Consider the following 24808-nt stretch of genomic DNA (forward strand, 5'->3'; position numbering starts at 1 on the left):
GAGGGCGCGGGGGGAGGCGGAGGAGGCGGCGAGCTGCGGGGAGAAGGGGCGACGGCCGGCCGGGCGCATGGGGCCGGTGGCGGCGGCGCGGGCAGGGCTGGCTGCTGCCTGGGCAAGGCGGTCCGAGGTGCCAAAGGTCATCACCATCCCCACCCCCCCGCCACGGGCGCCGGCGCGGCCGGGGGCGCCGAGACGGATTTGAAGGCACTCACGCACTCGGTGCTCAAGAAACTGAAGGAACGGCAGTTGGAGCTGCTACTCCAGGCCGTGGAGTCCCGCGGCGGTACGCGCACCGCGTGCCTCCTGCTGCCCGGCCGCCTGGACTGCAGGCTGGGCCTGGGGGCGCCCGCCGGTTCGCAGCCCGCGCAGCCGCCTTCGTCCTACTCGCTCCCCCTCCTGCTGTGCAAAGTGTTCAGGTGGCCGGATCTCAGGCATTCCTCGGAAGTCAAGAGGCTGTGTTGCTGTGAATCTTACGGGAAGATCAACCCCGAGCTGGTGTGCTGCAACCCCCATCACCTTAGCCGACTCTGCGAACTAGGTAAGAAGTTGTCCTGCGCCCACTCTCTTGCCTCCTCCCCCTGGCGCTCAAGTGGTAGGAGAACCCCCACTCCCCCGGACTGTGTGTGTGTGTGTGTGTGTGTGTGTGTGCGCGCGCGCGCGCGCAGCCACCTCTCTGGAGGGGGAGGGTTGTACATCCCCTCCTGAAAGAGCCTTTGGGGACAAAAGTAGAGACAGGATAAGGGGAATCTGCAAGGGCATTCCCTGGGGGTTCCCTTCCAGTTTTTTTCTCCTCTGCTGCCCCGAAGTGGGCTGGGCAGAGCTCTTGCGCGCACTCCACAGGCACGCGGTTAAAAGTTAAATGCCTTCATTTCCCCATCAGCTAGGCGGTGCAGAGAGAAGTGGGGGTCACGCCTCCCCTGCACCCGGAAAAGCGTTAAGGTGTGTGGCCGAGTTGGATTCGGTCCAAGCCCGCCAAGGAAGTTTGGGAGAATCAAGTTGTAGAGACTGGAAAGTCTCTGCTCCTTTAGTAAGTAAGAACAGTCAGGTCGGGATACTCCCCAGCCGCACAGGTCTGGGGTCTTGGGGCAAAGAGGGTTCCAATGCGAGGCAGAAGTGGGTATCTGCCCTTACGTCTGCCAGCCAGGATGGAAAAGAGCAAGCGATCAGAACGTGGGTGTCCCCAGCTTTTTCCTTTCTTTCAGTAATGTCAAGCACAGAATTGACTATTAGAATGGTCTGTTCCCAGCGCCTCTGTGCCTTTGCTGCCCCTTATCGCGCCAGGGCCAGGGCTTCGCCTCTGAGACCCCAGCCTCCCTCTCTTTATCCTCCCAGCCCCCTCTGTTGCTTCCAGTTTCTCGGCGTCTCTGTGCACCGCGGGGGGATATACCTCGGGCGCCCACAGATCCGCCCAAGTTCACCAGCGCACTTGGGGCGCGTCTCCCGGGTGGGCTGGAAATGGGGATCCCCGAGTTTCTGCGCGGGTGTGCAGCGGTGTGGCGGGAGGGGGGTGACGGGCCGGGTGAATTGCACCCCGGGGGGAGGGGCCGGGGGCAGCGGGAGCGGGTTCTGAAGTTCGGGGACTGGGAGGGGGCTTTGTCGATCCCCACCCCGTGAACTGTGAAGTGCGAGGCTCGAACCGGTGGTTTCCAGCCGGGCCGGCGGAGCGCGGCGGCGGCGGCGGCGGCGGCGGCTGCAGACGTGAAGGAGCTGAGCGCCGAGGCTGGCGCCAGGCGGCCTCTTTTGTTTATCTGACAGCTAAATATCAAGGCAATCACCGCCTCGCGGCCCTGCCTCCAACCCCCACAGCTAAGACAAACAGTTGGGCTAAAAGAATGTCTCTGTTATCATAAGTTTCTATCTCTCTTTCTCATGGCTTGGCCTTTATTTTTTCTTACTTTTTTAATTCCAGAGTCTCCCCCTCCTCCTTACTCCAGATACCCGATGGATTTTCTCAAACCAACTGGTGAGTAGATGATTTTAAAAATACCCTTTCTATCTCAAGTTAGAAATGGAGCCTCTAGAACGCGGATTTTTCTGTCTAGGCAGTGGCTTTGGGGAGGCTGGGCTTGCCCTGAGGTGGTTCTGGGTTTCCTCTGTTGGAAGTTTGGTGGATTTTTCTGTTTTTGTTGTGGCTGGAGAGGGGTGTTTGTGTGTGTGTGTTTGTGTGTGTGTGTTTGTGTGTGTGTACAGATCGATCTATCTGTCTACTATGATTTTCTTTTTTGCAAAGATGTTCCTAGATAAGCGTTACGTTTAGTTCCTTTTTTTGTATATTTTCGCTCTGTAACCGAAATTGGCTCAGCTTTAACCGGTGGAATTTGATCCACGAAGAAGTGTCTTGAGAGCCAAATAGGAGAGATTGATGGGGAGAATTTGGAGAGTTTTCAGTGCCAGGAGAATTGGTGAGAAGAATGGATAATTTGATGAGAGGGAAGACGGTTTCAAGGGTGCAGAGAAGGTCTTGGTTTTTAAAATAAGAGGTTAGAACATCCAAGAAGTGAAGGCGACAGCATCCTGTAAGTCAGCTCTGTCTCTGGTTTTCTCAAGCTTTTAGCCTAACTCTTGCCTGCCTGTTGCTTTGTCGCTAGATGGCCGGGGGCCAGAGCAAAAGCCCTTTTGAGACTGGCACCAGCCCTACTGCGGTTGTCTGTATTCCGCTTCTGGCTGGCCGGGCAGGGGCTCACCCTATGGATGTAACAGTGCCAGGGGGCAGAGGGGCAAGCAGAACTGGGGTTTGGGAGCGCGTCCCGGGAGGGGCCCCAGTGCCCCAGAGCTGCTGCTTAAACACCAGAGATGCACTTGCTGAAAAGTACCGGATGGTAACTTCAGTCTTCAGGCCTGTCTCCTGATGGCCTGAAAAATGCAACCCTTGTGACATTTTTATTTTGCCAAGGTTCTGGGAGAAGGAGAAGTGAAGGGTTAGGCCCCATTTCTGTCTTGGAATGCCACAGGTCCTTCCGCCTCATGAGTTTTGGCGCTTGGGCCTTTCCCCCCACTAATTAAAAGTTTTGCTGGGGCCTTGTCATACATTAAATACTTTAATGAACGGTGTAACCAAAGCCCGCGTTCTGCAGCCAGCCCCCCCGGGACTCCGCCGCTCCCTGAAGTCGGGAGGCGTTGCTGCCTGCCTGGTGCCTATCTAATAAGTGGCCTGCAAAGCATGTGATATTTTCCTTTCGATTTACAAAACACCAGATAAATGGTCATTAATGAGGAGATAACCGGCTCTCTGTATTTGTAACAAATGGTAACTGAAATTAACCAAGCTGTTTTCTCAAAGAATGTAACTTGACAGGACTTTTTGGCATCAAGACCCAGAATCCTTTCATGAGGTTTTGCTCTATAAGGGGCCTTCTCTGTCCCGTTTGTAGTCTTTTCCTTCTGTAGTCTTCACATCTGGAGGGATTCCTTGAAAGAAAGACCAGTCACCTTGGGCCCAGGAGTAAAGATCCTTGGGGGTGAATACATGCTCCCAGAAACTTCCTAAAGCCGCAGAACAGAAGAGTCACAATTCTTGTGGGTTTCCTGCAGAGATACCCGGATAAATCTGTTCTCAGGATTCAGGCTGTCCTTCTGCCAGGGCCAGGACCTCATTTGCAGTGAGTGGAGTGATATATTTATTCATTAGCAAGTGTTGACATTAGGTAGCAAAATGTGTGTAAACAGAGAAGCCACAAAGACAGGAATGTGCCATTTCCAAGGGGGAGAAAAGTTTTCCAGATCAGCCAATAGGAAGTGATTAACCTGCCAGTCGGAAACCTAAACAGCTGGTTACTCACCCAAAATGTTTCGTTTAAAACAAAACAAGAAAGGGAATGAAAAAAGGCGCTGTGGTGTAAGGACACGAGGTGGTAACCGGCGATGCCCCTGTGGAAGGAACTGTCCCAGCTCCGTGGAGGGGAGCCAGATGTGGGAACGGTTAGACTGGGGACAGGTCTGGGGCAGGCTTGGCCGGCTGCTGTGACCAGGGCCGTTGAGGTCACACACACAGATAGGACGCTGCCCCCACTTTTCATCTTCACCTTGCCCATGGGAGGAGAATACTTGGTTGGGGAATTTAGATCAGCTGCTTGCTTTCTTGAGTGTCTGAGTTCCGGGTTGAGGTTTTGGTCTGGGGTGACTAGGTGAGAACCAGGAGCCAGACTTTAAAAGGGACAGTTGTTAAAATCTTACCCAGTTGCACAACGAAGGGAATCCCTTCTGTGAAGTCTCCAGCTTGGAAAGAGGTGGTGGGAAGGGAACTGGGGAAGGGACCTGGGTGCTAGGAGGTCCCAAACCAGTAGGATCTTCTGGGAAGAGGTTAGACATACCTGAACCTAGGGGCTGTGACTTGTGACTATCTGAAGTCAGGAAGGCTCCCTCCCCTCCCACAAGGGATAGGAACATGCTCTTTGAAGGTAGAACTTAGTTTGTGCTGAGGGGTTGCTATGTAGGCCTTGCTCCCTGTGTCCTCTGCATCCGAGGGTGCGGAAGACTTCCCAGAATGGCTGGCCAGGATGGTGTTGCTGGGGACGCTTAAGCCAGGGACCCAGGTGACCAGCACCCATTTGGTGTCTCAAGACTCCAAAGCGTAGTTGAGAGGTCTGGGATCTAGCCCTGCTTTTACCTCTTAACTCACATCTCTTAACTTTTCTGGACCTCTGTAAATCTAGATGATCAAAGAGTCAAGAGTTAGATGATTCATTCATTTGCTCATTTATTGGTTCGTTCATTCATTCTACAGGCCTAATGATATGCCTGCCTGAAAATCTGAATGATTCCCATGCAGTGGGTCGTACCATAACCAGGGTTCATGGGAGCTGTGGGTTGGGGCAGAGCTGGGACATTGAGGGTGTGGTTGGGGGAGCGGGGCTGGGGCTCCTCAGGACCTGGTGGCACTTGGGAAGCTCAGGACTATGTTGACGAGACTGTCTGGGCTCTCCTGGAACCATTGTCTTGGTGAGAGAAGTGGAACCCCCAGCCCCCTCACCTTGTACCCCCTGTACGGCTCTTGGCTGGTCCCCAGGCTTGCCTCTTCAAGAACTGTCTTTTTCTCCCGAGAACCCAGCACTTTACTGGGTGCTTGGTAATGTTGAAAGATGGATAAGAGCCAGGAATGGTGCGGCCTGGGCTCTGGAAAGCTGGTGACACAGAGGCTGAGACACTGGCTTTGGAGGTCTGTCTCTGTGGGTGAGGGTTGGGGGGTGTGGCCTCTTTGACCTTTATGAGCCCTGCAGTCGCTCGAGGAGGCCAGTCTGGAGTCTGAGACAGCCTGGGCCTGGCTACCTGCAGGGAAGACTGAGGACTTGGGTGCCTGGGGAGGGAGAGCCCGGGATGGGCTGGGTGAGCGCTCAGCTCTTGCTCACGGCCCGGCTCCCTGGGTGGCCCCCTGGGCTAGTCAGTGACGCCTCAGTTTACCTAGGTGCGGGTCCAACAGGTATACTTTGCTACTTCACAGAGGTGGTGGGGAGGCCTAATTAATGTTTGTAAATCCCTCCTGAGATCAAAGGCTCCGCAGAAGGGCAGAGCACCATTTCATAAAAACGCTTGTGGTTGCCGGAGCTGGCTTACCTTTGATCTGAGACAGGCTGACACCTTGAATGTGGTCCCAGCTCTGCCCTGAGATGCCAGGCTCTTCCTTTGAAACCCACTTTGCCCCTGGGATTCAGCCAGCCAAAGCCGGAGGGAGGCGGGGGGCAGTGGCCGTGGATGCGTCCTCCTGTTTAACGTGGGGGTGTCTTCCGTCTGTGGGTAAGTAAAAACCTCTCGAACATGGTGAAGGCCATCAAAGTAGTTTAGAAAGTGCAGGGTATACACCATCTAACAAGCAGCTCGGTTTCCTGCTCCCCCATTGTTTTCCATTTGATTAAGTGTATCCTGTAAAACTGTATATTCCTGTTAGGAATTACACGTTATCCTGATAAAATGAGATTACACACGGTCTTTTCTGTCTTGCCTCTGCCCATGGCCACCACTCCTCCACTCTGCTCCCCCCCCCCCCCCCCCCCCCCCCCCCCCCCCCCCCCCCCCCCCCCCCCCCCCCCCCCCCCCCCCCCCCCCCCGTGACCCCCCTACCTCCCCCCCCGCCCGCCCCTGTCTAGGATTCTTGAAAAGTTGTTCTTTAGAGAATCTTAGAGTTGGAGGGATAGGCAGCAGAAACCCAGACGTGGTTTGGGGGCCCAGGGTAGGCCATGCTCAGCCCCCCTCCTCCTTTTATTGGGGAATGAAGGCTGCTAGTAGGTTACTAAATACAGGACTTCAAACAGGCTACTTGCCTCTGGGCTTCCCTTTCCGTTTGGCTTCCTATTTGCCACCATGGCCAAGTGGTTCCAATGGGAAACTGGTAGAACACACCCCAGGTTCATCCTGCTGGTGACCTGGGGTGGTTGAGGGACTGGAATTAAACTGTCTAACCTAGTGTGCTTGTGGTGGTGCCCCTTTCCAGAGCCGGCCTCTCTCTGTGGCCCTCTAAGTTTGGCCTTGGCAATGATGCATGATGAGCTTTCAGGGTCTTGTGTATTTTTGTTTCATGGGGCTAATGAGTTGTGATTCGTGGGCATTATATTTTTGGTTTAATTGCTTGGAGGGAGGTTGTTGAGTCTGTTTCTCAGCTGGAATTGTCATTAGCCTCATTAGGGTTAGGGTTTAGGTCACCGTGCTAAGCACCTGAGGGTGACAAAGACGTTGAAGAGAAGCGTGGAGGCTAGTTGGGGCAGATGGGATCTGAAGGTTAAAGATGAGTAAAGTCGGCAAGTGCTGGGTGCCAGAAAGATTTTACAGGAACCAAGGGCAGGGAGCCTTGCAGGTCTGGGGCTGCCCGGGAAGGTTTCCAGAGTTGAGTTTGGACCAGGCCTAGAAGGAGGTAGAACATTTCTCCTTCGGCCGGGAGGCTCACTGACAGCGTTCTCTGTCCTGATGGGCCGATGGCTTTACAAAGGTGTGTATATGAATAAGATTCATTGAGTCTTTTTATTTTATTTTAATTGTTTTTTTTTTATGTTTCATTATTTTGAGCAGGGAGGGGGCAGAGAAGGGGGGGGAGAGAGAGAATCCCATGCAGGTTCCATGCTGCCAGGGCAGAGCCCGATGTGGGGCTCGATCCCACCAACCTTGAGATCATGACCTGAGCCGAAATCAAGAGCCAGACGCTTAACCGATTCCCCCAGGCGCCCCACCATTGGGTTGTTCTTGAGATCAGTATGCCTCATTATACTTCCTATACATGAGTTAAAAAGAAAAAGAAGGCTCTTCAGCCACGGGCACTTTTGAGAAGGTCCTAAAGTACTGGGAGGTCTAACAAGATGAGGAAGAGACTGGTCTACGGGAGTGGCAGAGAGGCCACTGGGTCCATGGTGGAAGGCTTCCCCTTTGATTGTCCTTTGGGATAAGTGGTAGGGAGACGGTACTTGGGCTTGAGAGCAGAGCCCAGGCTTACTTTTGACCTTGGGAACTACCTGGTTTCCTCAATGGAGGACTTGCAATAAAAGAGAAATTCCAGCCAGTCTGCCATCGAGCCTGACTTGACTAATGATTAACTGGCTGCCCAGAGCCCAGACCGGTGACAGGGTGCTATGGTCTGTCTTCTGATGGGCAGCGAAGCCTGAGCAGACCATTAATAATCAGCATCGCGGTGGGGAGTCGGCTGCTTGGAATGTGTGGTTTCTCTTTAATGCTGTTTAGAATGTGCTTAAAAATTAATCTTGGTGCTTTTATTTATTTGTTTGTGTATTTATTTATTTCTGTCTCCTTTTCAAATCCACAGCAGACTGTCCAGATGCTGTGCCTTCCTCCGCTGAAACAGGGGGAACGAATTATCTGGCCCCTGGGGGGCTTTCAGGTGAGACATTTTCTCTTATTTTCCTGGCAGTTTCAAGACCTCTTGACGTGACTGGAGACTAGAGGAATGGGGGTGGCCTTCTGCCACCCCAGCTGGTCTGGAATTAATTCTCACTTTTATGTGCTTGAACTGGATGCCTCAGTGGCGATTCAGGCCCTTGAACTTGCAGTTCTGCAACCCCTTACACATCAGGACACTGGGCCTGCTCTGGTGATGAGGAAGTGGGGGCCAGCTGGAGCCTGGCGGGTGCTGTTTCATGGTTACTGTTAACGCAGCTACCGACTCTGGGAGCTTTTGGCGTTAGTTCATGGGTTTAAGCTTAAGCTCTTTTTTGCACTTGCCCTTAGTGCCTGGAGTGCCTCGAAGGGAATGGATCTGTCTTTTGGGAACTCGTTGAAGACAGATCTCAGGCGGAGGGGGGGGAATTCAGTGTAGATGTCCTTGACGCTGCTGCGCAGGTTTTCACTCCCAGTCTAGCTCAGAGCGGGATCCCGTAGCGCGTACCCGGGGACCAGAGCCACAGGATAGAGGCAGGGCGGACGGTAGAGACTTAGCAGGCTCCTGGGATGGGAAGGTTTTCCTCAAGGCCCAGCGTGCGAGGGAGGGTCTGGATGCCAGAGATGGAGGTTTATGGGAATGAGGGAGGTAGCCCGAGCCTCACTGTCCCTGAGAGGCATGAATGAGAAGAGAACCATAAATCCATAGAAACTCATTAGCACTGTAAGTAGGAAGCATTTTTCTCTTTTTCCAAAGACATCCTATTTCTACCTGATTTTCCCACCCAAGTGTGCCATCTCTAGGTTTTCTAAGAGCCAGCTAAAGCAAGAAGGAAAGTCACCTGGGGGCGGGGGTGGGGGAGAAATTCCAGGGTTCCATGAATTTGTTGTTCTTGCCTTTGGGACGTTGGCATAGGATCATGGCAGCTCAGAAGAACCTTGGGGATGGATGGGGGGACTGTGGTGTGCCCTCGTTGGTGAGGTGACCTCTGATTGGCCAGGCGCTGCCTCCAGGCCATGGTCATGGCTCATCCTGGCCAGCCCCTCACAGGCTCTCCGGTCCAGGAACCGAGCTTGCTGAGGACACCTTTACGAGGACCCTTGTTTGTTTTTATTTCAGTGCAATATATACTCTGACTGTTATCTGCCGCGGAGGGTATTGTTTACACAAAGCTCCTAATGAGAAGTGGGCAGGAAGAAGGGGGACCCGGAGAGGGGTGGGGGCCGCGTGTGTGTGGTGTGTTTGCGGGGGGGGAGAAGGGCCGGGGACTGCAGCGGTGGAGGAAGGAGAATGAGCCTGGACCCGGTGAACTGCGTCTTTTCTACTTTCTAAGGCTGAGTATGTTCCTGAAAGAAAGAAGGCCAAGAGGAGAGAGGGTCTGGGCAGAGTAACACTCAGGATGTTGTTGGATGGGTTTATTTTTTAAATCCTGAATGTGCAAGGGGGAGCCCCAGCCCTTTCGAACCACATGAAATAAGCAAGGGAAGTGGTAGCTTTTGAAAGGGGGCTTTTCGGAAGGGTTGTCTTATTGATAACATCTTGTCTGTCTCGGTCTCCTGGTCTGCCGGAGGAAATGACGACACCTTCCTCGGCCCCCAGTACAGCCCCGTCTGAGTTAGGTGGGCTTTCTGTTCCCAGAGCCATTCCAGTCCTAGAAAGAAGTGGGGGGGGGCGTGGGTAAAACACTTAACTAACTGCTCTCCCCGACCCCCAAGATAATCGCAACCATTTAGATCACTGAGGCGCTGCTTGGAAGGAGGAGTGGTTGTCTCTGAAGGGATCGAATGGTTTAACAAAACTGCAGAAAGAAAAAGACCAGGGGGCCTCCACATGAAAGGGCATTTGTTTTGAATTTTAGCTCTTAATTTACTAATTCCCAAGGCTTCAAAGTTTGAGCTCTTTTCTTCTTTCCGTTTGGAGTTGGAACAGCTTATTAATAAATGTGCTATGGGGGGAAATTGAAGAAACTTTGAGTTTTGGGTTGGCGCCCAGTGGTTTGGGGGTGTCAGGGGAGGCGATGGGCACAGAGAAACCCTTTGTGGTGAGAGTGCCCCCGAAAAGATGGTTTAGTGGCCCGGGTCCGGGACAAGGGTTTTGCAGATGGAGAGAGCCCAGACTTCCTCCTTCCCAAGTTGATATTTCGGGCGGGGGGGGGGGGGGGGGGGGGGGGGGGGGGGGTTGCTGGGTGTGTCCGCCCTGGAGGATGAGGCTGGTGGGGGCTGCGGAGACTAGCAGAGTGGGACAGGGCTGTGCAGGGGAGAGGTTAGCAGAGGCTGGAGGGTGGGAGCCTACTTCAGGAGTGGGGGGTGGGCCTCAAGGTGGGGAGCGGCGAACGCCCCCACAGGGTTTGCCCCCTCTCCCCCCTGAAATAACCTCTCTGAGTGTCTCTTTCACAGGCCCTGTGTGCTGTTTTCCTTCCTGTCCTGCCCTGGCTGAGAGCAGGCTTAATGAATGGGGCTCAGTTTAGGGTGGGAGGAAGGTCGGGAGTGGGAGCCAGGGCTTGATTCTCTTGGCAAGGGAAGAAGGGAAAGAAAAAACAGCCAAATGTGAAAATGTGGTGCCTCGGAGGTGGGGGTGGGGGTGTGCTCCAAGGCATTCCCCTCCTGAACTGCCGGGGTGACTCCAAGGCTGGCCTTTCCTTCTGCGAGGAAGGGGAGAGGGCGGGTAGGAGCCCTGGGAGCGGGCCTGCTGGCTGCAGTTGGAATTTCAGCCTTGCAGCTCCGGGTCTGGCCGGGGAGGCGACCAGCCCGGGCCTTCAGGCCTCGCAGGGAAACAGACCCCACCCCTGCAAGTTTCCTCAGTCTGGGAAAACGGCACATTTTTAGAAGGCTGGGACTCGGTTCCAGGAGATTGTACTTTCATTTCTGACAGCCGGCTCTCAGAGACAGATGGATGGCTTGGTGCACGGTTTTGGGTGTGCGTGTGTGCGCACGCGTGTGCTGCAGACGTACAGAGAGACGGTCCCGTGCGCAGACACACGAGCAGGCTGTGGGATAGGCCTGGGGGTAGGCGGATGGCAGGGTGTGTACGCACTTTGGGGGTGAGAGGCGTGGTGGTGAATCTGGCAGCCCCGAGTTAAGCTCTGTGTGGATGGTGCCTCTTGAAAGGCACCCGAGTCCGAAATAGGCCTTGCTGCTGGCGGGTTACCACGCGCAGGAAGAGCCACCTTGGAGAGCTCTGCTGTCCAGAGGAAGCTTTTAGGTTCGGGTGGTGGTGGAAGTGGGAAGGATTCGCTCCCAGAGTTTTCACTGGATCGCTGGTCATCAAACGCACATGCTAGAAGCTGCCATCTTTGAAGCTTCCATCTGGAGTCCCCCGTGGGGCTCTTTCTTTTACCTCGTCTGCTGTCCTGGTTTGTGCGTGGGGATGGGAGGATGGGAGGGACACTGTCTCGCCTGCACATTCCGGGTTGTTTGGCTCTAGACCCACCCTTGTCTTCCTCCCGTGTATCTTAATGTCTGGAGCTGGCTGGGCCTCTGCCAGAAGTGCCTCCTTGGGTTGGAACAGGATTGGAGGCCAGCAACACTTTGTTACTTATTTAAACTTCCAGCGAGAAGCCCCATGGGCTTCACGGAAGGAGGTGGGAGGCAGTGTGACCTAGGTACTGCTGAGTCTTGAGGGGCTGGGAGGGAGTTGAGGGAGCCCCAGCTCTTGGCTGTGCAGTCATGCTTCTTGGGGAGCACTGTCCCACCAGCCTGAGGGAGGCCAACTCCTTTGCAGGCTCTCCTTTGTTTAGCTTCCGGTTGACACTCCTGGGTGATGGGAGTGTCCTTAGGTCAGCGGCCACTCCTGGAACGTGTCTCTTCCTTCTCTTTTGTCCCTGCTGGCATCTGGGATTGCCTCAGAAAAATAAGAGTCTTCAAAAATACCTATATAATCCAAAAAATGTGGTTCCGGCTCAGTCCAAGTCGTCAGTTTAGCTTCAAACCGAGTGGCTTCAGAAAGATTGCCCCATCTTGTCCATAAAATACATGTGAACGGTTCCTTCTTGTCTGGCATGGAGTGGTGGGAATTTGGAACCCGGGTGCCTGTTGGCCGTGTTGTTGTGTCTCCTTCCTCTGCCTGGGAACAAGCAGCTGGTGGTTTTGCTGAGGTCTCTGATTCCAGGGGTGGGGGTGGGGGAGGATTGAGCTCACCCAAGTGGCCAAGAGCACACAGGCTTTGGGGGAGTCCGATAGGCCAGCACATGTGACCATGAGTGAGCTTCTTGCCTACCCACTTCCTTACCCTCCAGATCCAGACAGTCTGGATATCTAGGGACTCAGCTCATATCTCCCTATGCCAGCGTGATGACTTGGGCCTCTTTCGGCTCACCTGGCTCACACCCACTCCCCAGTGAAGACCAGTCCTGGACAGCAGCTCAGGCTGTTGCAGTGCTCGAGGTCATGCTCCCGGCCCTGGATCATCAGGCTCACTGATGAAACCCCCTTTGTCCTGGAAAGAACAAGGTAGTCAGGCAGGGGTTAAATGCAGGGAGACAGCATTTAAAGTCTCTGGAGCAAATCTGGTCCGCTTTCCTGGCCAGACTGGACAGGCTTCTGCCTCGTGCATCCTGTCTTTGAGACAGAACAGGGCCTCCCAGCAAAGGGGCAGGGGGCCAGGTAAAGGCCAGGTTCTGTCCGGAGTCCCTTCTGGCTACATAGAGTCCAGCACATTAAATCTCACCCCCATCCCTGGACCTTCTCTGAGCAGAGCCTGGCTGTGTAGCCTGGTGGATTTCTAGACCTAGAGGACCTCTGTGGCAAGCTCAGTGCCAGGAGGGCAGTGAACAAGGAAGGAATGCCAAGGCCATGCTCAAGTTTGACCTTCTCTGCATCTTTACTGTTGCTGTTATCGCACCAAAACCTTGCTCCTGTCCGTGCTGCAGTGCTAAGTTCAAAGTGGGGGGGGTGGGGGGGCAAACCTGGTGAGAGAAAACAAGGCACAGGGTCGAGTCCCAGATGTGCCCGCAACGTTAAGAGCTGCTGGGATCTTCTGAAATACAGCCTGTGGATGGGGACCCCCATCGGTATGTTTTGAAGCCCCCTGGGTGATTGCAATGTGCTGACAAATTGAGGCACCCCTGGTGGAAGGGGAACAGGAGTCTGCGTCCCTGTGTGGAATATCTGGTGGCTTCTCTTGGTGGCCGGGCAGGTTTTCTGTGATCCCCTGTCTGCTCCCGTAGTGAAGAGTTTGAGTGTCTTGCTCCATGAGCCTCTTCTCAAATAAGGTTTTTTTTTTGCTGGATTTGTAAGAACTTGACAAGGTACGTTCACTTTGCACCTTCCTCCAGTTGACTTTGCTGTTGTTAATGACCTTGTAAAAGCGACCTGTGGGACTGAGTTTCCTTTTGGGGTGATAACAGTGTTCTGGAACTAGATAGTGGTGATGGTTACACAGCTCTGAATGCACCAGTGTCACTGATGGCAAATTTTATGTTGTGTGTATTTTACCACAGTTTTTTAAAAAGGAGTGACCTGTGGTAGCTTTTAAATGCATTTGCATATACTTAAGGTAATCCAGAACGATGATTCTAGAGACTGGAAACGGAAAGACTTGTGTTTGGCGCCTGGGATCTACTGTTGACAGACACTTGTGTTGCCAAAGGACTTCTGAGGTCTCCTGGGTTGGCGGGGGGAGGGGGGCCCCTTGAATGGCTGGGAACCTGTCCCTCTGACTCTTATTACTTGAAGAAATGGGAAGAAGCAGGCACACCTCTGTGATGGGTTTTGTTGTTTTTTTTTTTGACCTTCCCTTTTCCATGTGGGCTGCAGAAATGAGAGGCAGGAAAGTTCCCTGTGGTTCTTTCCAAGCCTGACCTTTCTGCAGGGGAAGTGAGTGCACATCTTCCCTCTCTGCCCCAGATGCTATTTCCCCCTGGTCTACCCAGCCTGCCTCCCTGCAGCCTAGCCAGCCCGGGGATTGGAGACCAAGCACAGTGCAGGGGCTGTCCCTCAAAGCCCGGGGCCCCCCCAACCCCTTGTCCCCTCCTCGGCGATCCAGACCCCTCCCCTGGCTCTAATGCCAGGGCCCCTGGCCCATGTGACATCCCCACTGAGGTTATAGGGCTGCGGAGGAAGGCAGGTGACTTGCCTGGAGCCCTCCTTTTGCAGGAGCCTCATGAAAGGATCCTGTGCTGTACGGCCAGTGGGACGTCACCCCTGGTCCTGCCATCTTCCTCGCTTAGTATTGAATGGCCAGCCCAGAGGCTGGCTGTGTGCCTACTGTCACAGAGAGGCTTCCTCTCTGGGCTATTTTCAGCGGGAAGATATTATTAACTGCTGAGGCACAGTTCTCAATTTAGTGGCTAACACACCAAGACAGCAACATTCACTCTGTCAGTGGCAGCGCTAGGCAAACGCGCCCAGCTGCGCCCAGCCCCTTGCACGTCTCCCCGTGGGGCGTGGGGCGTCCTTGGGGATCCGGGGGAGGGGAAGCTACGATCGGAGATGCCCTCTGCCACGCGGATCGAACCTTTTTAATTAAGCCAGTTTTTTTTTTCTATGTTTTTTATTTTTTTATTTTTGAGAGAGAGAGAGAGACAGCATGAGCAGGGGAGGGTCAGAGAGAGGGAGACACCGAATCCGAAGATCGGCTCCAGGCTCTGAGCTAGCTGTCAGCACAGAGCCCGACACGGGGCTCAAACCCATGAACTGTGAGATGAGTGACCTGAGCCGAAGTTGGATGCTTAACCAACTGAGCCACCCAGGCGCCCCAGTAAGCCAGTTCTTGAAAGGTGTAGGATTTGACTGTATTTCTCTACTAAGGCGGGGAGATTTTGTGTTGGGAATGGAGACACTGGATGGAAAAAGGAACTTTCTGTGGAGTTGAGGACGGTTATTTAAAACAGAGTGATAACTTTCACCTTGTAAGTGAACAGGAAATACTGGGGATAAGACAGGAAATTGCATCTTTCCTTCTGTAAGAAGAACTCCAGAAAAAAAAGTTGTTCATGAAAGGTAGTGGCTAAGACGAGGCGAGCCTGATTTTGTTTTGTTTTGTTTTGTTTTCTTTCTTTTTTTGGGGGGGGCTTCTCCCCGCTTCTTCCTTTCCACTCCCACGAGAACTTTTAGGCCATTTTCTTTAAGAAAGAGGCTGTTTGAGAACTTTATGTTATTTTTATTATTTAAAAAAATATTTTACCAGAAGGGTCACCTTCAGTTGAAATGTTAACTGCAGCCTTATTTCCTGGTTTCACTAAAAGAATCTTTCATGATTTTTTTTCAGCTTCCTTCCCCAAATGGTGAGGCCAAGCAGCTCTTGGCTGGAAGTGAATTTTGGTTTGGCTGCTTCGAGGTCCTCGACACTGAGCCCCACCCAGGGTCATTAGCTCAGTTTTAACTTGCAAAAGAAAAAAAAAAACCCTCTTTTTGGGAGGGGGTAGGTGTAAGAAATCGCTCATGCCCGAAGCTTTCCACCCCAACATTGCCTTCCCCCTAACGGGGCGGGGGGCGGGGGGTGGGGGGGAGGGAGGGTTCTGAGTCCCCTCTAGGACGATGTCATGGGCCAGGGCCCTGACCCCATGCTGCTAAGGGGCCTGACCTCTTCAGGACGGAGATCAGAAAGCGATTTGTGTGTGGCTTGCTTGCTCACCACTCACTTCTGCCTCCCCCACCCTAGCTTTTTTTCCTTAGCGTGCGTTGTTTTGTTTTCATAACACAACAAGAGCCCTGGGGTATGTAAGAGCATTGTTGAACACTCGGTGAGGGTAACTTGTCCAAACAGAGCAGGATGCCAAGGCAGAATGCTGTGGGCAGGTGGTGTGCCCATAGAGGTTGCCTGGCTGGCGCCTGGCTTGGAAACCCCTTCGGATCTGCCGCAGCTGGCTGGGAAGTAGGTGAGGACAGGGGCTTCTCTCTTCCTGCCTCCATCCACGACTGGGGGAGGGCTTGGGTCTTTCTGGCTGACCCCTGCCTGGAAGGCATGCCTCCTCCCCGATAGGTTCCCTTGTACCTCCCTCTGGCAGGTGTAAAGCTGGGTGGACCCCTTGCTTTGCAAGAAGCCATCCTGTCTTCTGGTTCACTCATTTAGTGATTGTTAGTTGAGCACCTACTATGTGCCAGGCCCTGCAGTTTGGGGTCCCCTGCTAGAATGAAAAGCAGCATGCATTTATTAAGCACCATGTCTGGAGGTGCTTTTGGGGTCAGGGAGGTGGAGGGCCCTTGAGCAGGATTTGGCTCTGTCTGGAGTACAGAGGTCAGTTTCTACAGGACAGAAAGGAGCCAGACAGGGCCCTTGGGCCCAGGGCCAGGCTGTAGATGTTGTAAGATGAGGTCGAGGTGCAGGGATGGGCCCCTGGGGTGATTGTCTGAGCACGCCGGGTTGGCAAGAGCTTTTCTGTCATCCGCTTTTGCCTCTGCTTCGGTTGTGTGGTCTGTTGAGAGTTGAGGTAAAACAAAGCTTGTGGGTAAACAGAGGTCTGCTCCTCCGGCTCAAGCACCCGCCCCCCTCGACTGTAAGATAACAAGCAGTAACCTTAGGAAGAACGGTTATAATCCAGACCCTGGTAGGGCACCCAGGAGCGCGGTGCAGAGCGGAGGTGAGCAGCCTTGCACTGGCTCAGCCCCAGGTGGGGTGGGGTGAGGAGAGGTCATCTCCAGACAGATGTCTGGAGAGATAGTGTTTAACGTCTTGACAGCCACAGGGCAGGTGGGCTATCTTCAGAGCGCTGGAGCTTCACTTTCCTTTTACAACTCTTGCGGGCTTTGGGAGATGCAACTCTTTGCTCTTTCATTTTCAGTCCGATGGTCAAACCCATTTCTGAGATGCCAGCCCCTTGTAGGAGGGCTCTAGGCCACCGCGGTGGTTTTGTACAAGGTGGTCGAATATGCAGAGACCAAAGTGTTTTCATTTCCACGCTCATCCTGTCCCTGCCTGTTTCCCCCAGGCAGACCGGTGGCTTTGTTCATGGAAGTCACTCATTTCATTTATCCACTCGCTGTGCTGCGGAACCCCAGTGGCCAGAAGAAAACTCAGAGCTGTTTTGGTTTGGGGTTTGATCAGGGCAGAAAGGGAAAGAACTGATCTCCACCCCAGTTTCATCTTGTCATGTTGGGAGCTTCTGTCCGAAGACAGCTCGGTTAACTTGCCAGGGACTCGTTGAGTCCCTCGGGTTGGTTCATTTGTAATTTTAACTTGGGATGGTCGCTCAACAGGACGCCAGGCTGTGCTCCCTGTGGACTCACCTTTCTGCATTTGCCACTCAGAGGTTAAATAGTTTGTCCCCATCACCCTCTCCAGCTTCCACTCCTTCCAGGCCCCTAAGAAAGCTGGGAGTGTCTTCTTCCCCAGTGGGCCGAGCAAACTTCTGAGGCCACAAAAGGGTCTTGAAGAGTTGGTCAGCAAGTGATCGCAGGGCAGCCTCTTAGCCAGCATGGCCCCCCCCGCCCCCCCCATTAGTGAGTAACCAAGAGTGAGAAGAACTAGTTGAGTTCTTCCTGCGAGGTGGGTGCGCTGGACAGCTCTTAAAAATAGGTAGGCCCCATCTCAGGGCACCTGGGTGGCTTCTGACTTCAGCTCAGGTCATGATTTCACAGTTCGTGGGTTCGAGCCCTGCATCAGGCTCTGTGCTGACAGCTTGGACCCTGGAGCCTGCTTCGGATTCTGTGTCTCCCTCTCTTTCTCCTCCTAATCCCACTTGTGTTCTGTCTGTCTCTCAAACATAAATAAACATTAAAACTAAAAAAAAAAAATAGGTCTCATCTCCAGCATAGTGGGGGTCACAGTTAAAACCCCAGTGAGAGGTTGTTTCCTGGTGGACAGGCCTGGGGTGAGGGGCATGCAAAGATTCAGAAGTGACCCCACACCCCAAACCCTGGTCTGGGAGGGGGCCTGCAGAATGACAGTGGGAGGGAGAGCCCCGTCCAGGTGTCTGTCCCCAGAGGCCAGCCTGCTTTGGTGGTTGAAGGTGGGGATTTTAGCCTGAGCTGGCCGCAGGGCCATGCCAGTGCTGGGCCTCCATTTTTATCCTCGTCTGCAAAATAAGAGATTGAACCTAGTCTCTCTCAAGTCCCCAGGCCAGAATCTTGCAAGACATCCAGTGATGGTCTCTGGTTCTTGGATTTGAGGGCTTGTGGGAATGAGACCCCCTGTTGCCGAGGTGGGTAGCTAATGGCCTCTTGCATACTGGATAAAAAGATTATAGTTCTTCACATTTCTTGACTTGCAAACCTCCCAAGAATGAGTGAAAATTGAGGAATCTTTCCCCATAAAAATGCATATGCATGCCAGCATTTGCATATGTTTCCAGGGGGCCTTTATCCTTGTGATGGGCCGAAGCCCACCGCCCATCCCCTGTACTAAAGGGAGGCAGGTTAAAGGGCAGGACCAGAAAGCATTAGAAGAGGTAGAATCTCTTCTCTTCTCTTCTCTTCTCTTATTTTTTAAGTTTATTTTGAGAGAGAGCGTGAATGAGGGAGGGGAAGAGTGAGAGAGGAAATCCCAAGCAGGTTGTCATAGCAGAGCCCGATGGAGGGCTCTGACTGAGCTCACGAAACTGTGAGAACATGACCTGAGCTGAAATCAAAAGTCGGAGGACACTTTACCAATGGAGGTGCCCAGGGAGTCCATCCGTCCTGACCATTTCTAAGTGCACGGCTCAGTGGTATTGCCTGTTACATGCCCGCGCACCCACCCTCCATCTCCAGAACCTTTTCTCTTGCCCAAACTGAGACTGTTCCCCCTAAGCACTTACCCCCCCCCAGCCTGCCAACCGCCATTCTACTTTCAGTCTGTGTGAATTTGACTCCTTTCGGTACCATGTATGAGTGGAATCAAGCCATATTTGACCTTTTGCATCTGGCTTATTTCACTCAGCATAGTGTCTTCAAGGTTCATTGGTGATGTAACCTGTGTCAGAATTGCCTTTCTTTTTTAGTGTGCATGTATCTACATCTTTACTCATCCTTCAGTGGACACACTTGGGTTGCTTCCACTTTTTGGCTGTTGTGAATAATGCTGCAATGAACATGGATGTGTGAACAAACTCTTCAAGACTCTTCTGGATATAGACCCAGAATTGGAATTTCTGGGTCATGTGGTGCCTGCATGTTTAGTTTTGAGACACCACCATAGGGCAGGGCCATCTTGACTTGCGTGTCTATGTGGATCAATGGTGCAGGGCCAGCGAGTCAGACTGCCCGTCACACTCCTGGATGTAGCCGTGTGGATTTGTGGGTGAGCCCTGGTGCAGGGGGAGTGAGAGAAGAGCCAGGGGGGTGCTCGTGCATGGGCGGGGGGAGGAGGGACAGCTTTGCTCTCTACAAATTAATACAAGCACGTTGGAACCCAGAAGAACGTCCAACCCGGAGTCCTCTGAAATGTGGGACACACAAGCACAGAGCAGCCCTCAGTGTATGGTGGGGTGGGCTCCAGGGGGCCTTGCCATGGCCCTCCAGGCTGGGGGAGGCTTCATCCCTGTTTCCTGGAGAGGGCCTGGGGCAGGCCTAGGAGGCCCTGGTGCTTTGGGGGTGAAAGGGCCAGGATGGCTGAACAGTGAGTGTGTCAAAGCCAGAGAGATTAGATTACAGAGGCAGACAGAAGTAATGATTAACTTTTCCAGTCTGCACACTGTCTCCAGTCTGCCTACTGTTGTTTTTCCCTGTGAGCACAGCGCGGGCCTGGCCTGGCCAGGCCCTGGTGTTGGGTTGTAAAGAAAGAGAAGAAATGACAGCTCTCGAGAGCTGGGGGTTGGGTGGGTGTGGGGGGGCAGAAGCCAGCCAGAGAAGGGGGAGCCTTTTCCATCAGATCCCGCGTTGGAATTTATTGGCTGGAATGCAGTAAATTTTCAAAATGCCATCCCATCCAACAGTTTTCATAATTGTTACGGAACAAGGGGAGTTGGGGGAGGGGAGGGATGAAAAGGACTTTTGTTTCTCCCTGTGTTTTTCCATGTCTTCCATGGTTTTCCTGCCCTCTAGAAAAGCTGGGGCTGTGTGGGGGTACGGGAGGGGCAGGGCAGGGTCTGCAACTGGGTCCTGGGACGCTGTGCCGCCTTTCAGGGCCCTGGAGGTCAGTGTGCATGGGGCCCAAGGCACAACAGCTCCCTGCAGAGCCCCCAGACCTGTCGCCAGACCAGGCCAGAACTCTTCTGTAACCTCTGGGGGTGTGTCCTTTAACATAATTGACATGCGCATCCGTTTTTTATCAAGAATCTCCCTGAGCTTTAGTATGTAGCCCACATACTAAGGAGGGGTCAACACAAAGAAGAAAATGAGGGACTTTTTGGTGGTTTTAGAAAAGATCCTTTTGTTGTATGCAAGTACGTATTCCCACTTGGGAATCCGCATGTGGAATTGGGGGGGTAAGGGGGCCTAGCTCTGGACTCTCTCCAGGAGGGAGAGGTGGGTGGGTCAGCTTAGAGATTTGCTTTGCACATCTTGTGTCTTCCTGGGAGTGGCCAGGGTCATACCCTGTGGTCAGCCCAGTGAGCAGATAATGCAGGTCTGGGGGGGCTGTATGTGGGAACCCCGTTTCCAAAAAGAGTCGCTGAGTTATTTAGGGGGGGTCACAGTGGGAATATTGTGGTACGTGATTGGAGGGGAAGGAAGAGTCTTGAAGTTCAAACTCAAGAAATGATGAGGCTGGGTGCCTCCTGACAGCCAGAGAGGCCCATTTACTGTAAATATTATGAATGGAGTTGGCCAGGCTGGGCGTCCCCACCCTTCCTCTGAGTCCTCTCGGAGCCGGGCAGAGCTGGTCTCAGAAGGCAGGCAGCCGGGTACACGCTATAATTTGCATGGCTGAAGGCTGGAGCACAGGAAGCTGGGTCAGCCCGGCTGGCGAGACAGACGAGAGCTTTTGATTTGTGTGGCTTCCCTTCCCTGCCCGGCACTACCCTCAATTACATTCTCCGCTGGCCAAATGCTTCTCTTAGGAGGGTCCCCCGGGCTGGGGGCTTCATTAGACTTGAACGTTTGAGGGGCCTTGGGAGACCGGGCTGGGACCAGTTGGGAGAGCTGGGGGGAGTGCGCTGCAGCTTTAGGAACTGATTACTCATCATAATTAGTCTGTGAGGCACAGTCACGAATCAGTCTTCTCGACTAGCAGGATCTGCCTGTGAGCTCCGGAGAGCTCGCAGGGGGAGAGGGTGGTGATGGGCCAGAAACTAGGAGGGTGCCGCACCTGGGCAGACCCTCCCCTGGGGCCCCCCACCTTTTCCTGAGGGCCATGAAAGACAAGACAGAAGGAACACAAGTTTGTAACTCGAAGTTCGTGAAAGAAATTGGTTTATGGGTGGACACAGCAAAATCGGCCTTCAAATCTCCTTTTCCTTTTGGTTTTGTTTTTATTGTTGCAAATTAAATGCAAAAATGTGCCCTGCTCTGCAGAGTGGTTTTTCTTAGTCTCTGGAACAGAGTAAAAATAAATGGAAGCAGCGTTCATAGGGATGGGGCATTTCTGTGATTTACAGAGTGTGGCCAGAGACGGTCAGAGCCCTAAGGGGGCCTCTTGTGCCCCAGCCTCCTTCATATTAGTTCTGGAAGGGTCGGACTGAGACTCTGCAAGGGCAAGCCTTTTGGCCAAAGAAACCAGTTCATTCCCCGGTATGAGGGGGCTGGACCCCAGGCTCAGCCTTACAGTAGGCATCACACTTCAGAGGGTGTTTTGGAAGGACGTGTCTTTTCCCCTCTAGCATTTGGAGAGCACACATGGCTCGCACCGACCAGTGGTCTGGCCTCCTGTTTGGCAAGTGACCGGTGTCTCATTTCCCCTTCTTTAACAGAAGGACAGAATAGGACTCGACCTCCTAGAGTTGTCATGAGCCTCTTCCAACAGGGCCAATGTGTACATCATTAGGTGCGGGCATGGCCCAGAACTGTTCTGTTCCCTGGGGAGGGATGAGGGGTGGGTGGGTAGCATTTTCTAAGCAGTTGGAGAACCCAAGACAAGAATTCTGAGCAATGAGACCAGCACCTGTAGCCGCAAGCTGGGTCCTGGCCAGCTGGGTCCTAGGTGCTGGCCACTTTGTATCAAATTGTCACAACAACCCTATGACGCTGTGCTGGGAGCTCTGCTTTAGGGAAGAGTTTAAGTCACCGCCAAGGTGCCCAGGAAGTAGCCCAGCAGCAAGGTGTCTGGCTGCCTAGCTGGGCGGTAGGGGGGATATTGTACAACACTGGAGCTCCCTGGGGGGCGGGGTTTGGGGGAGCCGAGGAAGCACCCTGGCCTTTGAAGAGAGACCCCATGGTCCCCCTTTTCCCACCCCTGAAGTCCAGCCACCTCAGTGGAGATAAATTGTTGCAGAGCTTCGAAAACAACCCAACCTTTTCTCCATCCTGCCTTGTGCCAGCCAGAATCCACTTCCTGGTCTCTTTCTGTGAAGGAGCTGGGCGCGGTGGTGATGGGTTGAGTCTGAGCGTTTTCTGGGTAACTGAGGGTTAACCTGAAATGTTGCGTGTTGATTTCACTCCCTTTGGGTAACTTGCTCCAAACTCCAGGGTCCTCCCTGCTGCCTCAGGAATCTGACGGTGCCCTGGAGGAATCTTTGTCGGGATCTGGATGAAGTCTCAGCTCACTCCAGCACCCACACTGAGCTCGAACACCTCGGCAAGCGTCTGCTTTGGTGTTCGGTCGTTTGCCTCTCAGACAAGACACCAGCAAGGTTCCTTGTGAATCGAGGGTGTTGTGGTTGAGGGTAGATGGGATGGGTTGGCACTGCGTCCCCATTGATATCCGTCCTTGTCCCTGAAGTGGGCTGGTCGCTCTCAGAACAGCCCGTTTCTGACCCCGGGTGGGGAGCAGGGTGGGGAGCAGGGCTGACGATGTTGTCAACCTTTGAGATGTCTGAGGTGGGGGGAGGGCAGGATGAGGCAACCCTTGGTGGCGCCTGAGTCCCGACCAGGGAGGACCCTGGACCTGCAGCAGGCGAGGTGTGGCGGTGTTTGTGTTCCAGGATTGCCGGGTTTAACTTCTGTCTCCTTTGTGCCCTTTGCTTCCTTACCCTCACCCACCTGTGTGGGGCAACCATTTCTGCCCAGTCTTCCCTGGCTTCTCCATTTTCGCCTTCTGGCGCTGTGGTACCACTGGGGAGGGGGTGCACAGGCCTTTTCCCATTGATGGGTTTTGTCAGAGAGATCTCCTTTAAGAAAAAATTTTAAATGTTTATTTGTTTTTGAAAAGAGAGACAGAGCATGAGTGGGGGAGGGGCAGAGAGAGAGAGGGAGAGACCCAGTCCAAAGCAGGCTCCAGGCTCTGAGCTGTCAGCAGAGAGCCCGATGCGGGGCTCGAACCCACGAACTGCGAGATATGACCTGAGCTGAAGTTGGGACGCTTCACCGACTGAGCCACCCAGCTGCCCCTAGAGTGATCTCCTTTTAAAAAAATTTTTTCAAGTTAAAAAAATTTTTCATTTTTAATATTTTAAGTATATTTTTAAAAACGATTTTACTTTTTATTATTTTTATAAGTTTTATTTAGTTATTTTGAGAGAAAGAGCATGAGCAGGGAGAATGGCAGAGAGAGATGGAGAGAGAAAATCCCAAGCAGGCTCTGAACTCTCAATGCAGAGCCCAGTGTAGGGCTTGAGCTCACCAACCATGGGATCATGACCTGAGCTGAAATCAAGAGTCGGATCTTTGGGGCACCTGGGCGGCTCCCTTGGTTAAGGGTCCGACTTGAGCTCAGGTCATGATCTCGAGGTTTGTGGGTTTGAGCCCCGTGTTGAGCTCTGTGCTGACAGCTCGGGGCCTGCAGCCTGCTTTGGATTCTGCATCTCCATCTGTCTCTGCCCCTTCCCCTGCTCGTGCTCTTAAAAATAAACATTAAAAAAAATTTTTTTTTTTAATTTAAAATCCTGAGCTCTGGTCACCCTGTGCCATTGAGAACCTTGGGCCTGAGAGTCATTCATGAGCCTCCAGTATTCTAGAAGGGTCAGGTCTGTTCATTCGTGACCAGGGTAATTAAATAACTCTTTGTAAGAGGCAGGAGCTCCTTGTTAAGTGGTCTTCCCTAATGCAAGTGCAAACACAAGCAAAATCCTTTCCATTCTCAACACCCACCCCCCCTTCTTTTCAAGGGTAGATTTTATGCTTTAAGGGAAATGAGGAAGGGGAGGGGGGGAAAACAACCTTAAAGGAATTTTAGGCGGATTCAGCATTTTTCTGGGGTTGCTCCAAAAATTCCCTAAACTGTAATAAAAAGAAAAAATTGTGAGCAGGCATCTGATTAGTTGGCTTTTTACAACACAGCTTTTCTTTTTGGATGCTTTAAAAACGCACAAATACAGTTTTAAAACAAGCCCCTGTGTCGTTTTCTGAGGAGGGAGAGAAGTTGCTGAAAATACCGGAAAAGGGTTGTAAAGCAAACTTAGCAAGGGCCTGCGAGTCTTGCCTTCGGAGGTTAAGTATCAGCGACCGGGAGGAGAAGCCGAAGTTGGGCTTCTGAGAGGCTTCCTCTGCTTCTGGAACTGGGGAGAGGGAGACTCCGGCGTCAGAGCCTCCCGGCCCCTGGCCCCAAGGCTCGGGAAGCCCCTCTGGGGGCGAAGCGTGTGTGCAGACCTCTGGGGAGACGCATGTGGGCTGTGGGCCCAGTTCAGGGGACTGTGCTTCTCTGAAGAGGATGCTGAGTGTTTCGCAGAAATGGGCCCAAATGGTGGGGCTCTCGGGACAGGTCTCTGAGTTGGCAGACGCGGGCTGCTGTCAGGGGCCCCTAGAAGTGTGATGTGTTCAGGGGGCCTTTGAGGATGTGCTGGTTTTGCTGGAGAGTGTGTATTTGTGCCCAGAGATAGCCCAGGGGCAGTGAGAAGGGGCGTCAGGGCCCTGGGAGGCTGGGGGTGACAGCGGGGCAGGCTGGAGAGGGCCCTAGTGGTCTCTCAGGGGCCTTGTTCACACACAGGGACACCCATACCCTTCTGTTTATCTAGGCTGGGCCATTAACCTCAGCAGAAAAAAGGTTTTTTCCAGAGATGTCTGGCAGCAAATCGCTGGGTGGACTGGTGGGCTCGACAGATGAAAGAGAAACCCGCCAGAACACTTCCCCCCTCCTTCTCCCCCTCCCTCCCCCCCTCCCCCCTCCCTC

General features: G+C 53.3%; 1 protein-coding gene across 1 annotated transcript in view; it reads left to right on the forward strand.

Moving 5' to 3' along the window:
• Nucleotides 1–7515: 7515 nt before the first annotated feature.
• The window catches only part of SMAD7 (SMAD family member 7), a 21688-nt gene continuing 4395 nt past the window's right edge, over nt 7516–24808 (forward strand). The window contains 2 exon segments of the mRNA XM_029921950.1: nt 7516–7684; nt 7687–7816. Coding sequence (XP_029777810.1) covers nt 7631–7684; nt 7687–7816 — 184 coding nt within the window. The 5' untranslated portion in view covers nt 7516–7630.

This window comes from Suricata suricatta, chromosome 14, assembly GCF_006229205.1.
Source record: "Suricata suricatta isolate VVHF042 chromosome 14, meerkat_22Aug2017_6uvM2_HiC, whole genome shotgun sequence".
NCBI classification, from domain to species: Eukaryota; Metazoa; Chordata; class Mammalia; order Carnivora; family Herpestidae; genus Suricata; species Suricata suricatta.